Here is a 17,110-nt window from a genome sequence, read left to right on the forward strand (position 1 = left end):
GTGTGTGTATGTAAAGGCTCACCTAGCTCAGCAGGCCATGCTTCAGTAATGGCCCCTCTCAGTCTGCTAGCACTTACATTATTGTCTGCCAAGCTGGAAAAACTCTGTGCAGGGTTATTGATATGCTTCACCTCACTATTCATATGGGAATATAAATAAGGTTCCTATTTTTAATGCACATGATAGTAAGTATGCAATAAACAGCAAAGCACAAGGTTTGAGGAGAACTGTTGATGAGGCTCTGTAGAGATGTTGTCTTTGCCTTGGTGATCACGAAGAGAATCTCCCTCAGCAGCACAGAGCAGGTGGGCAGGACCAGCTCGGTTTTCTCAAAGAAAAATTGGTCTCATCCCCCTGGCTCGTTCATGCTTCACTGCTTCAAGTGGGTGATAACAGGATAGAGGGAGGAGTTAAGACAGGGCACAGAAACCCATTAGCCAGAATAGGGGATATAATGGTGTCTGTATGCATTCTCTTCATGCTGGATAAAATGAAACCATTCACATGACAGACAAGCATTTATACTTACCTGGGACTTCCTCTTTTTCCGTCCGGTTTCATCCATTCCTCCACTGTCCATACGGAACCTTGGTCACACACCCACGGCCAGGAGCATTTTGCGCCTGCACAGTTCGTAAAGGCTTGTAAATGCGCAGGTGCAGAGCACCCCTGGCCAAGAGAGCGCGACCAAGGACGTGCGTGGCCAGGGTCAGGTGTGTGCAGTAGTCTCCAAATGGCTCAGTCAGGGACTTTACCAGGATGGACAGCACAGTAAGACTACAGGGGGCTGGAGGAAGCCCCTGGTAGGTATAAATGCTTGTATTTACTACGTCTCAGGTACACTTTATACTGCACTGTGGACACTACTATGTTACTGTCCTAACTGTACTTGTTAATATGACATCTGCAACTTTAGTTAGTGACACATTTTTAACAAAAGTTATGTTTTAGCTACTTATCTAGGAACAATGAGAATATTCAGGAACCGATATTGTCTGATTGCAGCATTGCACCTATAAGATCAACATGATAATGCTTTATAGTGCAAGGGATAAGCTATAGGTCATTGAGGGAGTTCTTCAAGCATACGTTTCTAAATGATTGAATGGTGTACCCTTCAGTAAGCCACAGCGAAATGGAACAACCTGAAGTAGTGAATTCATTGTAATGATGGCTCTTTTTGTATAATTCAATGTTCAGCAATGCACTTACCGGCTGTGACTCTGGAACTGGCTGCTGAACTTGGCTTTGGGCCTGTGCTGAAACTTGGTGAGCATCACGGAGTGGATCTGCTGCCTCGGCTGTGTACCCACTTGAACCTGAGCTTGCCTGCGCCAACACAGGGTTAAGATAACCAGGTGGCTGTAGAGATTCACGGCTGTCAGTATGAAGAACTGGTTGCGGCTGTAGAAGTGGCACTGCCGCTGGTTGCTCTAGAGATGCAGGTGGTACTTGACTTTGAATAGGCATGTGAGCTGATGCAGCTTTATGAGACAGAGGAATAAAATTCACATTATCGAATACTTGTGACTCACTGGCTTGAACAGGAGGGGGTTGATTATAAGGGGACATAAGCGGTTCTTGAGCAGAAAGGGGAGCATTCATGTGCACATTGCTCTGATGGCCATTCTGTGGCTGCTGAACGGTTAAGGGTTGACTCATTTGACCATACTCAGATGGAACACAAGTTAGCGGCTGTGCATGAGAAGTTGGAACAGGATACTGCTGACTCAGTCCTCCATGTGGCACAAAACCCTGACTTGGGTGCTGTGACCCTACAGAGGAAAGAGGTATTTGACTAAGATTTGTCTGAGTCCTTTGTTCTGCTTCTGGCTGCATAAACAAGGCTTGTTTATCTGGAGACTGAACAGGCTGTTGAGCATAATGTACTTGGTTCTCAGCTTGCAGTTCTTGTCTGGGCTCCTGTGGCGGTGTCATTGTTTTTTGCAAGTGCAGACTTACAGGCTGGTCAGAGGGCTGCACATGAACAGATTTCAGAGACTCAGCAGAAGGGATTGTATTCTGAACATGCATATGACCATGCATAGAAGTGGGAACAGCATGGCTATACATCACTTGGTGCTCTGCAGAAGGCGTAGCTTGTGGGATTGGGGCATAAAAAGGCTGATGAGTGGGAGGCACAGGTTGGGACATATAAAGAGATGGAGTAGCCTGGGGAATGGTTTGATGGCTATACACCTGTTGATCAGCAGAAGGAACAGTCTGTTGTATGTATACTTGTTCAGCCAGGGGGACTGACTGAGGGACAAACATTGGCTGAGGAGATACCGATCTATGCACATGTCCTTGTTGCTCAGGAACAGCATGCTGCGCTACTGAAATCTGGTCACCAATTGTTCCTAAATGTGGACTGCCTTGCATATGCTGAGTAGATGCTTGTGGATAGGCTTGCTGGTCAACTGTAGTGACTACTTGTTGGTTACAAACTGGCTGAGATGAAGTGCCAGTAGAAGGCTGACCAGATGGTGCTACAGCCTGCTGGTTATATTTCTGTTCACTGGGAAGAACTGCTTCACGGGCATACATAAGCTGATCAGCAGAGACATTCTGTAAATTCCCAGGGTGGCCTTGTAATTGTCCAAGAGATGGATCAGTTCTCTGTATGTGTTGTAGGTAGCCAATCTGTTCACTGGACTGTGTAGAATGCTGACTATAGACCTGTTCTGGTGGTGGCACAGAATGCTGGACATAAACAGGCTGCTCCAGTGGTGGCACAACTTGATGGGTATATGCAGGCTGCTCCTGTGGGGGCACAACCTGCTGGGTATATACAAGCTGCTCCAGCGGTGGCACAACCTGCTGGGTATATACAAGCTGCTCCTGTGGTGGCACAACCTGCTGGGTATATACAAGCTGCTCCTGTGGTGGTACAACCTGCTGGGTATATACAGGCTGCTCCTGTGGTGGCACAACCTGCTGGGTATATGCAGGCTGCTCTATTGGTGGCCCAACCTGCTGGGTATATACAGGCTGCTCCAGTGGTGGCCCAACCTGCTGGGTATATACAGGCTGCTCCAGTGGTGGCACAACCTGCTGAATATAAACAGGTTGCTCCATTTGTGAAACTGCATGCTGGGTAAATGTAGGCTGCTCAGATGTCATTGCTGTGTGCTGTGCATACATGTGCTGTGTATACAGAAGCTGGTCAGGCTGATTTATTACATGTTGGCTATACAAAGACTTCTCTGTTTGTGGTTGTGCATGCTGGGGATGCATGGACTGCTGATCGTGAGGCAGTGCGGTAGGTTGGGCATAGACAGGATGCTGCTCAGACTGCTGCATAGCATGCTGGGAGTAAACAGATACTTGTTCTCGCTGTGGAACTCCTTGCTTGCTGTACATAGCATGAAGCTCAGAGGGTGGTACAATTTGCTGTCCATATACAGACGACCCATGCATTGGCATAGCTTGTGTTGCACATGCTGCTTTCTGCTCAGGTAGTTTTACCCCCTGCTGCTGATCTGAAACGGCAAGGACTTGTGTTACACACACAGGCTGTGGTTCAGATGGTGGTCCAGGGTGTTGGCCATACACTGGCTTATCAGCATGTGAAATAACCTGCTGTGAATACATTAACTGATCAGACAATGGAGCAGCCTGCTGAGCATATCCTACTTGGTCTGTTGGAGGAATCACCTGTTGGATAAATCTACCCTGTTCAGATGGAGCTGTTTGCTTGACATGTTGCAGTACATCAGCTGATGGCATTTGCTGGAGATACCCTGGCTGTTCTGATAGTGCTGCAGGTTGCTGGCCATACACAGGCTGCTCACATGATGGTTTCCCTGGTTGGGAGCTTGCTTGAGGCTTCTCAACTGGTGCAGTTTGTTGGATATACACTTGTTGTTCAGCTGAAACAGTCTGTGGTGGATACAGAGGCTTGTCGGTCAATAGCGGCTGTTGTGGGTAAAGTGGCTGCTCTGCAGACACAATGCTTTGCCTAGGGTACATAAGATGATCAGGTGCCACTCTATCCTGTTGAGGATGGATTAACTGATTAGGCATAGATACTGCTTGTTGGACATAACATGGCTGGTCAGAAGGCTGTAACACTTGCTGGTTGTACATTAGATGCTCAGGCAACCCCGTCGTTGAAGCAACAGTCTTCTGTGCACACATAGCCTGATCTGGGATTCCAGCAGGATGCTGTCTATATGCATCCGGAGGAGGAATTTGGATGTAAAGCGGCTGCTCTGCAGGATTCTGCATTATTTTAGGTTGAGAAAGCATTTGCTCTGAAGAACCTGCTACAGGCTGAGATAACGTTGGCTGTTCCGCTACAGTGGGCTTAAGCACTTGTACAGGATATGCTGTCTTGTCCTGTTCACAGGAAGCCTGCTGGACTGGAATCTGTGAAACAGTGTTCTGGCTGTATGAAGGCTGCTCATGCACAGTCATTGGTTGCTGTAACTGTCCTGAAGCATCAAGGACCCCAGATGATTGGGCACTGAAGGGCAAATGTTCTACATCATACTGTGGCTCCATGCGCACCTGCTGTGACATAGTGTCCTGCACAACAGAAGCTTGGTACATTATCTGATGTGGTGGTTCAGCCACAGCTGGCTGCAAAACAATCTGCTGCTGTGCCGGTGGAGTATGGTAAGAGGGCTGAGTCACAGAAGACTGCAGCTGCTCAAGGTGTGAATGCTGAATGTGAAAACTTTGCCCTTGCTGTAGAGTTGTGGAGTATGCTAATGGGTCTTGGATAGGCATTTGCGACTGCTGCAGAGTAGGTATCTGTTGCTGCTGAGTGTTACTCTGGACTCCCATCACATTCTGTAAGCCATACTGATTTATACTGGTGGGGTGGCATGAAGGAAGAAGTCCTGAAACTTGATTATCACCAACAGAGACAGAAAGGAGTTGCACGCCCGTCACACCACAATTATCAAGCTGGATTCCAGGCCTTGTCTGCTGAGGTGGCATCTGTCCGGATATTATCTGAGGGGACAGTGCAGAATATGGTGGCTGCATTACTGGCATCCCTGAAGCATCCAGCTGGGCATCCATGGACTGAAAAGACAAAAAGAAAGAATAAGTAATTTTCAGTAAAGAGAACCTGACGGGGATCTAAGTGTACATAAAATGACACTGCATCTTAAAACATACCTTTTCAAACAATGCATTTTGTTTTTTTACAACCTTTTTTGACCATCAGGGTATACCTTTTGAGAGTAAATTTAGCATTCCATATAAACAATATCCATCAGTTTAAACCAGGCACTTTCCAGTTTTGAAACAAGGGCACTATCTTTGCCAAGTGCTAAGCTTGTCCAATAAAGACTAATTATTTATTTTATTTATTTGTTGTATTTATAAAGCGCCAACATATTACGCAGCGCTGGACATTAATTTAGGTTACAGACAATATTTAGGGGTGACAAACAGCAATATGACAATACAGGAATACAAGAAAACCAGATCACACAGCACAGTATGAGTACAAGGTAATGCTTAATCAGTCACTGGATGGGAGCATGGAGTTAGGCAAGTTAGGTTCACTCAAATGCATAGCATGGGTGCACAGTAATAGAGGTGCATGATCAGGTAGGACACAAAACTGCTACTTTTATTGTTGAACAATAGACACCGGAAATGTGAGGGACGCCTGCAGCCTCAGTTGTGCCTCTTATAAGTCATCATCTTGTAGACATAATTACATGAGTAAAAGCCAAGTCATAAACTTCAAGCTTTTTTTCCCAAAAGGTGAGGAAAAGAGCAGGATGAAAAGAACTAGTACTATTGCTAAGAACTAGCATGTAATGTGTTCTCACACACTTTCTCCAGAAACAGCGTAGAAAATGTATTTGCATTGTAATGGAGTACATTAATACGAGATGTGGATATGCCCATGTGAGGTCCCATTCAGCAATGCAGCGTACAACAAAAACGCATAGACTGAACTCAGCCTTAAAGGGACAACGAAGTGAGCATGATATGGAGGCTGCCATAATTATTGCCTTTTAAATACAACATTTCTATAGCGCTTTTCTCCCATAGGACTCAAAGCGCTTAGGCTATCTCAGATTCAGTAATTGGTAGTAGGATGAAGTAGGATGAAGTATTCACACAACAAAAGTTATATTTCTGCAAATGCCAAACTGAACAGGTGGGTTTTCAGTCTGGATTTAAACACGTCCAGTTCCCTGACTGTGCTGTTGCTCTTATCGCATTAGTAGCATCTGATTCACAACTCAAACAAGGATGTGGCTAATCCAGTCAGATGTGAGTGAGAGCGTCTTATCTACTTGCTTGTCCAGGGTCTATGGCTAAAAGTACTGGGGACACTTGATCAGGACAATCCATGCCCCTGATGAGTGTAACATATGTGGAAAAGGCAGCTGCGGTGAACAGCGCTACCACCGCAGCTGCCTCCAGCGCTCATACCAGCAGAGTTTCCGGGCCTCAGGTGTCTAACACGCCGGGGACGGAACTGTCAGTTGCACATAGGGTTGCCCTGTCGCGCGTGCGTAGACAGGACCTTTATGCGGGGAGGAGGCGCGTCAGCTTACCGGCTGACGTCAGAGGGGCCGCTCCCCATTGGTTGATCACTGGGGGCGTGCCTGGAGGGTCTCCCTCTGCTTCATAAGCCTTGGCATGTCACTCGCAACTTGTCTGCTGTTGCGAATACTTCGTGTTAGCGCTCAGACCCTTAGATAGTTCCGGTGTGCTTTGATCCGGGAGGAAACCGGGGAGTTCACACAAGATAGGAATTGTTTGATTATCTTTAGCATTATCTTACTGTTATTATTTGTATAAGACTCTGGCTTGTTCTGACTACTCTCTTGCTAAGTGATTCTGTACCTTTGCACATCTGATCTTATTGCCTACCCTGCCTGATTATATCTTCCTGACTCTGCCTTCCGATTTTGTACTCCATCTGTCTGTCTGTTGCCGAACCCGATCTGTCTGACTACTCCACTCTCACCAGAGGGCCCTTGTCTCTGGTGAGAGGCTCTCACTGATAGTACCCACCAGCTCCTCTGGTGAGGTACAGCTCTAATCAGTCTTACTGTTGCACCAAACACCATCAGTATTTGTTGTCACATCAGTTTCTGATATACCAGCATTATAGGTGATTCTGCAGATCACCTTATAATCAGGTATATTTCTGCATTATAGGTGATACTGCAGATCACCTAATAATCAGAATTCTTACAATTACTGACACAAATCGTTACGAGTGACAAAATCAATAGGGTGGAGCCTGATGCGGAAGCGGGATTAGTGCTTACACGGAGTGACGTGGAGGCGGCGAGGCGGACTACGGAAGGGAATCCCCGATACACCAAGCGCGCGGCGGTGGTGGGAGTGAGCCCGACGGTACTGGAGCCTGCCAGTCTTGGCCACCAATACAGGGGAGAGCCAGTTCAAAAAAAACCTGAGCTTTCTTAATCTGCTGGAACATGTGAGTGTAATTGGATGTTTTAATAAATGGTATTATACTATGTGGAGTTTTCTTTGAGGTGGCCAACATAGAAGAATTCTCCTTGGGAGAAAGTCTACTGTTGATCTGCTCTAGAGGTGGGGGATGACCCGGGAACTGTCCCAAGGCTCATTCTGACCTGTGAGGTCAGTGGATGCGGTGAGTGGCACACAAAGGGTGCTGGTGGTGGCCTATCCCTGTATCTGAAGCGATATATCTGCTGGAGCTATTAATAGGATTTGAAGTGGTTTGGAAGCAATAGTGGATCTCTCCAGGGACTAAAAGAACTCATTTTATGTGTCTGCATATATATGTTTAATTTTTACTGCAATTGTGTTATCCACACCATGAGCTCCACCTCTTGGATCAATCATTTCTAACTGTAAGAGGAGGCGAACGGGTGGCGTTTTAGGTGTTGTGTATAACTGCAGTGTTCTCCCCAGGCTCTTTTAGCCGGGTGCTCCACCCGGCTAGTTTTGGTGAGCACCCGGCTGTCATCAGCTCACTTTCACCTCTGCTGTAAGCAGAACTGTGCAGAGAAGTGCAGCCCTGTATTCTCTCATCTCGCCCCACCCGGCTACTTTTTCATGCCACACGGCTGGAAAAAAATTCTGGGGAGAACACTGAACTGTGAGCGCTACCTCTTGTGGATGAATTTTTGATCAAGAAAATGATCAAGCAACTGGTATTGTTTGAAAGGATATATATATATATGGCAGCCTTAATATCACCAGGGGCTCCCTTTAAACACAGGCAAAACAATGCGCACACCATTACTTTTGTTATACTGTCAAATCATTGCTTCTGTGCAAAAAAAAACAAAAAACCCTGTAAGAATCGAAGGACTACACAGAACCAAGGCCTCGGCCTCCGACTTGGAGCTTTATACCGCCTGTTTCGGCCAATGACAGCACTGGTTGGTTGCTCAAAGTAAAGAGTCAATCTCTATTTAGTCTAGGGCCGTTATATGAAAGTGACTTTTAGCTCAGCAAAGGATCAAGCACGGTATATAACAAAAGTAACTGAATGCATTTTGTGGTACCAGCACTTACCTACATTGAAAACCCTACCAAGATCACTTTTTAATTAAGCGGAGTAGGTTTAGAACCTCTGTCAGGTTATTACTGTTGGACACTGTCTTTCACTTTTGCCACTGTGACATGAAATGAAGGTGGAAAAAAACCTCCCCTAAAATCGGGGAATTCTAGCCCTTGGCAGTTGTCACCAGAAGTGGTGTGCAAACATTTATACTGATACTATTCCAGTGACACATTTTAGATTACACCACACAATGACTCAAGGCCAAATTTTAAAAGGGCATTGAATAAAGATGTCTTTATAACAAAGCCACAACAGTGATAAAGTCCTATTAGTGGTGCTAAGACCCTCCCACTCTATCCTTGTAGAGGTACTACTGTAAGCTCTTCCTGCGCTCTCAAACACTGAAAATGTTTTGGGCTGGATTTCTATTTAAAGGACACCTGAAGTGAGAGGGATATGGAGGATGCCATATTTATTTCCTTTTATGAAATGCCTGTTGCCTGGCTATCTTGCTGATCCTCTGCATCTAATACTTTTAGCCATAGACCCTGAACAAGCATGCAGAAGACCAGGCGTTTCTGGCATTTTTGTCAAATCTGTCAATATTAGCTGCATGCTTGTTTCTGGTGATTCAGTCCGGCACTACAGCAGCTAAATAGATCCGCAAAGCTGCCAGGCAACTGGTGTTGTTTATAAGGAAATAAATATGGCAGCCTCCATATACTTATCGCTTCAGTTTCCCTTTAAGCAAAGAACAAGGACTAAAAAGAAAGGTGCCGATGAGCACTTCTAAAAAGGCAACTTGCCTAGATGATAATGTGATCTTCTGTCTGGCACATTCTGACTCACAGACCCAGAACAAGTATGCAGCCGAGGTGCTCTGACTCTACTGGCTGAATGCTCTTCCAGGTGAGTAGCTCAGACACTAATAAAGCCAAGCAAGCACAATGACAACAAGGGAACTAGAATTAGTATTTTTTAAAAAGAAACTAAAGATACCAGCCCCCACATTCTTTCTCAGTTCAGAAATTCCTGAACCTTAATTTCATGCCACTTAACTTCAGACACTTCTATAGAATTGCACAGTGAAAGTAAAAGTACAGCTTAAAACATAGCACAGGGCTTCAACCGTCCAGGTGGCACAGACTCCCCTATAAACTTCAGGTTTTCATTCTCAAAATGTCCTTCTGCATTGAGGAGCCTGAACCTGACAGTTTCCTTAAAAGGAACCCAAGGTTAGAGTTATAAGGTTATAAGAAGGCTGCCATATGTATTTCCCTTTAAAGACAAGGCAAACAACATTTATATCATGCTTTTCTCCTGGCGGACTCTAAGCACCTGAGCTGCAGCCACAAGAGCACGCTCAGTAGGCAGTAGCAGTGATAGGGAGTCTAGCCAAAGGTCTCCTACTGAATAGGTGCTGGCTTACTGAACAGGAAGAGCTGACCTCCTGTGTCTTAATACACTGTCCAGCTACTGCTTTTAAAGTGAACCCGAGGTGGGAGTGATATGGAGGCTGCCATATTTATTTCCTTGTAAACAATACTAGTTGACTGGCAGTCCTGCTGATCTATTTGGCTGCAGTAGTGAACTGAATTACACCAGAAACAAGCATGCAGCTAATCTTGTCAGTTCTGACAATATTGTCAGAAACACCCGACCTGCTGCTTGCTTGTTCAGGGTCTATGGTTGAAAGTATTAGAGCCAGAAGACCAGTAGGGCAGCCAGGCAACTGGTATAGTTTAAAAGGAAATAAATATGGCAGCCTCCATATTATTCTCACCTCGGGATCCCTTTAAACCATGCAAGTTGCCTGGTTGTCCCCCTGATCTTGTGTCTCTAATACTTTAACCATAGTCCCAGAACAAGCATGCAGATCAGGTGTTCTAACTCAAGTCTGACTGGATTAGCCACAGTCTTGTTTCAGGATTGTGCCTCAGACACCATTTATCTTAGAAGATCAGCAGGACTGCCAGGTAACTGGTATGGTTTAAAAGGAAATAAATATGACAGCCATATTCTCACCTTGGGGTCACTTTAAAGCCCTCGTTTTATTAACATAGTATAAATATTTCTCTCAGTGCCAGTAGCAGTCTGCTAACTCCCACCTTCCTGTAGGTAGAAGGAACCATGCCTCTCTAGGGACTGCAGTGATGCCATCCACATGGTAAGGAGGCTAGTCCAAATGCTATGTACACTGATACCACATGTCCTCACTAACAGCCTAGAAGCTCTAGCACTGGCTTCAGTATGGACTCATTCCCCCGCTACATGAATGGTGTTACTGTGAGCCTAAGAAGGGATAAGTGAGTAGCCCACGGCAGGTCACCAAGGAGGAGAAAATCGGGACAGTAGAGGCATTCTGGATTTCTATACTGCAATAACATTTTCAATTTATTAGCTGCATTAAAGCAGTATTTAACGCTGACATAATATTCAATAAAAAAATGTTCCTACTTTTTATAACCCATACAGTTATATTTGCTTTTGTGCACAAGTATTATTCATTTAGAAATTACAAGTTCCCAAAGTGCAGTTAATTTGCTCTAAAAGCTGCCATTGCACTTTATTCATAGATTCAGTATTTATACATTGTAATGTACCCAGTAAATTTTTCTGAGCTGTATCTGATCTAGAAGTAGTTTCTCCACTGCCAGGAAATGTTTACATTCCTCTCTTGCTAAAATAAAGTAGACACATGATAAGGTCACCTATTCGGATCTCAATGCAGGGAGATTTTCTATTGAAAACTAAGTCCTGTGTTTAACTGTTTTAATGCTGTTCTGCGCAAAAAAAATAATAATTGTGGTAGTATATTATATGCTGTAAATAATCTTTTAGAGCAAAGAAGATATGCTGGGTTTCATGCCGCTTTAAGAAAACTTGATCTTGAACTAGCACATTAAGAAACAATGTCTGCATCAGATACTTTAAACAATGGAGTAGGTTATAGTTGTGGCTGTTCTGTGTACACAACATTACCTGTGCAGTAAGTTGTCCTTCCACCATTGTAACTTGTTGGTATTGAGCACCAGGTTGAGCCAAGCACTGCATCGGGATCATCTGTGCTATTGGCACCTAAACCAAAACAAACAGAAGCAAAAAATAAACAAATGGACAATTTCATAGAATTTAGGAATGGAGAAATTCGGAAGTTCATCATTATAACCAATGAACCAGCAGGAGCAGAGAGATAAGAGACTATTGTTTCACTTATACTGTATTCGGAGGGTTGACAGAGTTCATGTACTATTAAAACATAAATTTAAACATTTTAACAACTATGGTTAAAGCATGTTATAGTAAATGTTTCTGTAATCTTTTGAAATGACAGTTTAGTTAGCATTTTGCATAAGAAATTTGGAAAATATAACAGAAATTATCCAGAACAATTAATAAAAAAAAAAAAAAACAGATTCCTTTAGGCCAGGGGTCTCAAACTCAATTTACCTGGGGGGCCGCAGGAGGCAAAGTCAGGATGAGGCTGGGCCGCATAAGGAATTTCACAATCGCGGCGCATCGCCGCCTCTGCCCGCCCCTCTCACTCTTCCTTCACAGAGAGGGGCGGGGAGAGGCGGCGATTGACGTCAGGAGGTGCAGAGCTGAAGCTGAAAGCTCTGCACCTTCCAGGATACGTGTTAGCAAAGTATTATAAGATGGTGCCAACAATTTTCCTAGGCTGACAATGAAAGTGCAAGCTATCTGGTTTCTTCAAAAGTGACAGCAAGCTCTAAAATTGGAGCTACTTATATCTGAATTTTCTGCAAACATTTCTACTGCCACTACGGGCTTGGTAGTAGCTAAGGCCACATACACACATCAGACCATAGTCTTTGGAAAATGAAAGATCACAGACCAATCTTACCACCCTTCCTGTAGTATAAGAGCCATACTCTACACAGTCTTTTCTATGGAGCTGAACTCCCCATCAGAAAAAAATCTTTGCAAGATGCTGAACACACAGATCCTGTACAGACACAAAAGATCAGTATCTGCAAAAGATCTGTTCCTGCCAGAAATCCATTCCTGCAAATTGCAATGATAGTCTATGAGATCTGCAGATCATCATACACACATGATTTAACTGACATTCATCTGCAGATCCGCAGATCTGAAAATCCATCCTGGTGGATCTGATCTGCAGATGAATGTCAGTTAAATCATGTGTGTATGATGATCTGGAGATCTCATAGACTATCATTGCAATTTGCAGGAATGGATTTTTGGCAGGAACAGATCTTTTGCAGATACTGATCTTTTGTGTCTGTACAGCATCTGTGTGTGCAGCATCTTGCAAAGATTTTTTTCTGATGTGGAGTTCAGCTCCATAGAAAAGACTGTGTAGAGTATGGCTCTCATACTACATGAAGGGTGGTAAGATTGGTCTGTGATCTTTCATTTTCCAAAGACTATAGTCTGATGTGTGTATGAGCCTTAAGCCTCAGGGTATTACAATTAACACTAGATGTGGCAAAATGCTAGAATTAGCTGTGTTAGGATATCTAAAAATAAGCAAACATTAACAGAATAGCCTATCTTGACTGATGAACTGAAGCAGTGCACATGCAAGATAGTGGGTGCTCTTTTGACACCAAGTGTTAAGGTTGGGGGGGGGGGGGGAGGGGGGAGAGATGAGATAGGATGTTAAAGTTGATGTAGGTAAGAGGTTGAATGGCTATGGTGTTAAGCTCCCATAGGAGTAGGGGATAAAAAGGCCAAAGTTCAAAAGGTCAGGTAACCACCGGGAAGGGGGCAAGGTTAGGCACCACTGGGGGGGCAGTTTGTTAAAGTTGGGCACCACCGTGAGGGGCTCTGTATGAGAGTAGGGAGAGGTTAGGTCATAGTCAAATATCAGTAAATATTACCAATATTTTACTACATGTGTAGGGCAATAATTTTACAGATATTCTACTACCCTCTATTTCCAGCTCCCTATGAAATGATAATTTTTTTTCATGGTGCAGCCCTCGCCCATTGTGGCACTGCAGTGAACGCAAGTGCTCATTATTGCCACCTATGGCTGATCTGCCTGGCCTAAGCCTTATCAGATTGTAATGGATGTAATATTGGGTCTCATATGCCCATCCTGTATATATTCATTTCCAAGAAATCCACAATAGCAACGCCGGCAGGGGCAGAAATGTAATCAATGGCAGTGTGCACACAATTGAAGGATTAGCATCCAGCAACACCATGACAGCTGCTTCAAACAATTATTGCAGTTTTTGAAGCACCGTGCATTATTCAATAATCAAATAGAGCCGGGTTCCTCTATTTAATTTACTCTTTTTTTTTTATAGCAAAGTGCTTGAAATGCCTCACTGATAAACTAAACCATTATTTCAGCATTCTGCAAATTTACATAATAAAAGGCTTTTATTGTGTGCCTATCTTGTTAGTTAAATGTTAGCACTCTGTTTTTATTAATGTTCAGTTTTCAAAATGGTAAATTTGAAAAGAAAAAGGTGCCAGCACATATAACCGGGCTAGTGTCGTAACCAATAGTGAGGCAGGTGTACGTTTAATTAAGGCGCCTAAAAATTTTGGCGCAGAGTGAAGCCGAAAAATGTCTCATCCTGCTTCTGCAAAAGCCCTGGCGGAGTCCTTTACTATTCCCCCTTCAGGCCACTGTGTACTGTGGGGTAAGACGTAATTTGGCTGCAAGCTATTGCTGGCAGCTGAATTACACTTTTTTATAGTAATTTGGGCTCCGCCTCTTGATGGTGCCCAAATTATTGCCTGAGCGCCGGGATAGCCGTTATTCCTATTAGAACTAGCCTGATGCGCTCCAATTTCCTGCCCGTTTTTGCCTGGCTTGTGAGGCAGTGCCTAACAAACATTTTTGAATTGATCTCCTTCCCTGCAAATCCTAAACATTTGTACTGAAACCCCAGCACATGATTGGGCATGGATTTCCTGCCTGATCGCCAGCAACCGGTAATAGTCATTAGAGTGGCAGGAAGAGGATCCAGGCAAAAGTGTCTTAAACTATCACAAATTATTCCTACTAAGGACCAAAGAAGCATGTATGTATGCATGAGAACTTAGTAAAGTTAATTCGTAGTCACCAAACCAAATTTTAACAACATATCAAATTATTTGATTTCATGAGCAAACATTTGCATAAACCAGCATCAACGCAGAGTTATTACCATCTCATTGACCATCTCTATTAGTGACACTGCTACACATCAGGCTTTATTCTTACAGCATGCCATAGATGATATTTAGTGTATATAAGAGATTCCTGTGCACACATATATAGTCACAATCAGATATGTATATCTGACTTTAAAAATACGGGGACTGCAGCACAAGTAACTATTTTTGACTGGTTTATTTCATTTTTGTGGACTAAGCACTGCTATTACTGATTTATGACAACTATTATCTGAGAAATAGAACATTTTATCATATTGTCTATTTTAATTACAGTTTAAATTCATTCGGAGTCGGAGTATTTTTTCCCGACTCCAGGTACCCAAAATTGCTCCGACCCCACAGCCCTGCTTATTACGTCCTATGGTGGCGCTTGCCGTGCCCAAATCTCCTGCGCTCATACCCGGTCCTCCTCCACGGGCCCGTCCCTGTGCAGTCACCTTCACTAAACTACTAAGCCCTTGTTGACGGCTCGTGCATGCGCAGTCCCGCTTCGGGGGTTTCAGAGCTGGAAAGGGCCGGTGGAAAGAGACAGAGGGAAACCTTTAGGAGGATCCAGACGCTTCCCTCTCGAGGTAAGTATCAAACTTTTACCTTTTGTAACCTCACAAGAACTGGAAGCAGTATGGATATGGCTCAGAAGGATCCAGCACGCCTACCTTCTGTCTCTAACAATTATGGAAGGCCACCACTGGGCCACTGATACATTTTTGCTGCCTTGGGAACCTGAGTTTGAATGCAAAGACACAATGCAAACAATGCAATCATTTACTACCTAGATGGGGAAACGCTTTTTCTACATTTACGGTAGGCGATAGAAACAGATGGAATGCACAGTGTAGCAGCCATGAAAATACAGCCATTTGGTTGCTGTACATGCAAGCAAATGCAGCAATCTATATGGACAGTTAGGGTCAAGAAAACTTTGGCATGACATGTGGAGGGTGGCTGCTGCTTACCCAGATATGTGACTGAATTGCTTATACTTGGGAGCTGCTAACAGGCGGTTAATCCATTGCTGTCAGCGTGACCTGAGCCTTAAGCTCAGAGTGCTACACTCTTCAGAATTATCTCAAGCGCTCTGATTAAATAGATCAGGTTTATTTATTGGGGTATTTTCTGCACAGTATTTAGGTTCCATAATACAATTTCAACTTCCAGTGCCTGTACGTTTCAAGCATTTCATCAACCATATGCAAGGTAAAGAGATAAAAAGTATGGAAATCAAAGCAAAAAACTCTGGAGAGTCCTTCCCAGGAACAGATAAAAGCCAGTATATACTCTCCTTAGCATGGGCTACACAGAGAACATTGGACTTATACAGATAAACTATATTCAGCAGAGAATATGCAGCAGATATCTGCCCGCTCTTTTTCCTACCAATTCCACCTTAGAAGAAAAAACATGCTCACCTAAAGTGGACCTGAACTCTTGCACAGAGCAGAAGGAAAACCGAGAAATGCACCCTGTATGCATTTATTATTATTATTATTAATTATTTATTAATTTATAAAGCGCCAACATATTCCGTAGCGCTTGTACAATGTACTTAGCGAGTTTAGCCTGTCTAATTCCCCCTCATCTGTGACTAAGCACAAGTTGTAATTTGATCCCTCAGCTGTGTCAGCTGACTTCCACGGCAAAGAGCTAATTGGTAAACAGGATGTTAACAAAGGGTCTGCTTCAATGAAAGCAGGAAGTAGACAATGCAGATTTATTGCAGTATATGTATCAGTTGTAACAAAGATGTTTTTCTTCAGAGGTTATTATGCTGCTGCTTATCTTTTAGAGCAGAGAGGAAGTTCTGAGTTCAGGTCCGCTTTAAGGGAGTATGTTCAGGCAGCTATAATTCATCTGAAAGACTGGTGAGAGTCGTGGCATGCGTCATACATCCCACCAGGACAGAGGAATTCCTGGAATACTTAGCTTAACCCCATCCCACTTCAGAGCTTTACAATACTAATTAGCCATGGAATGTTTAATTCCCACCAGGAATTCTCTGTATTGCTGCAATAGGTGTAACTGGGAGCTCTATACCTCCCTTCCCTCAGGGGGTGCCTGGAAACCTACAGTGTGGAACTTCTCAGGTTTTTTCTATAGGGATACTATCTGTAACCAAAACAAATGCAAATGTGATGGTCTCTCATGAATGGAATGTGTTTCTCTTTCCACCACTTCATGCAAGTTCCAAAGCAGCTACTGAATAAGTTCATTACTAGACCCAGACATGGCCTGCTTCTATAAAGCTATGCAATCAATTAGAAAATCATCAAATAAGCCATTGAGATCTATTGGTTACAGCTCAATTATCTGGTATACCTTTTTGCACCATTAGATGTTGGATTCTTGACTAGTTTTAGTTGTTCAATGCCTGATTAAGCTTTGATAGCTTTTTAACAGATCTCCTTTTTTTCCAATTTATAAAGCACCAACATATTACGCAGCGCTGGACTTAGTTCGGAT

General features: G+C 43.7%; 1 protein-coding gene across 2 annotated transcripts in view; it reads right to left on the minus strand.

The window, feature by feature from the left end:
- WNK3 (WNK lysine deficient protein kinase 3) overlaps positions 1 to 17,110 on the minus strand; it is a 217,239-nt gene that overhangs the window by 62,905 nt on the left and 137,224 nt on the right. For both annotated transcript variants that reach the window (XM_068248302.1, XM_068248303.1), the window contains exons 10-11: positions 11,471 to 11,566; positions 1,213 to 5,034 (exon numbers count right to left, since the gene is read on the minus strand). In XM_068248302.1, the coding sequence (XP_068104403.1) occupies positions 1,213 to 5,034; positions 11,471 to 11,566 (3,918 nt within the window). The remainder of the gene's footprint in view (positions 1 to 1,212; positions 5,035 to 11,470; positions 11,567 to 17,110) is intronic.

The sequence above is a fragment of the Hyperolius riggenbachi genome, chromosome 8 (genome assembly GCF_040937935.1).
Source record: "Hyperolius riggenbachi isolate aHypRig1 chromosome 8, aHypRig1.pri, whole genome shotgun sequence".
In the NCBI taxonomy this organism is placed as follows: Eukaryota; Metazoa; Chordata; class Amphibia; order Anura; family Hyperoliidae; genus Hyperolius; species Hyperolius riggenbachi.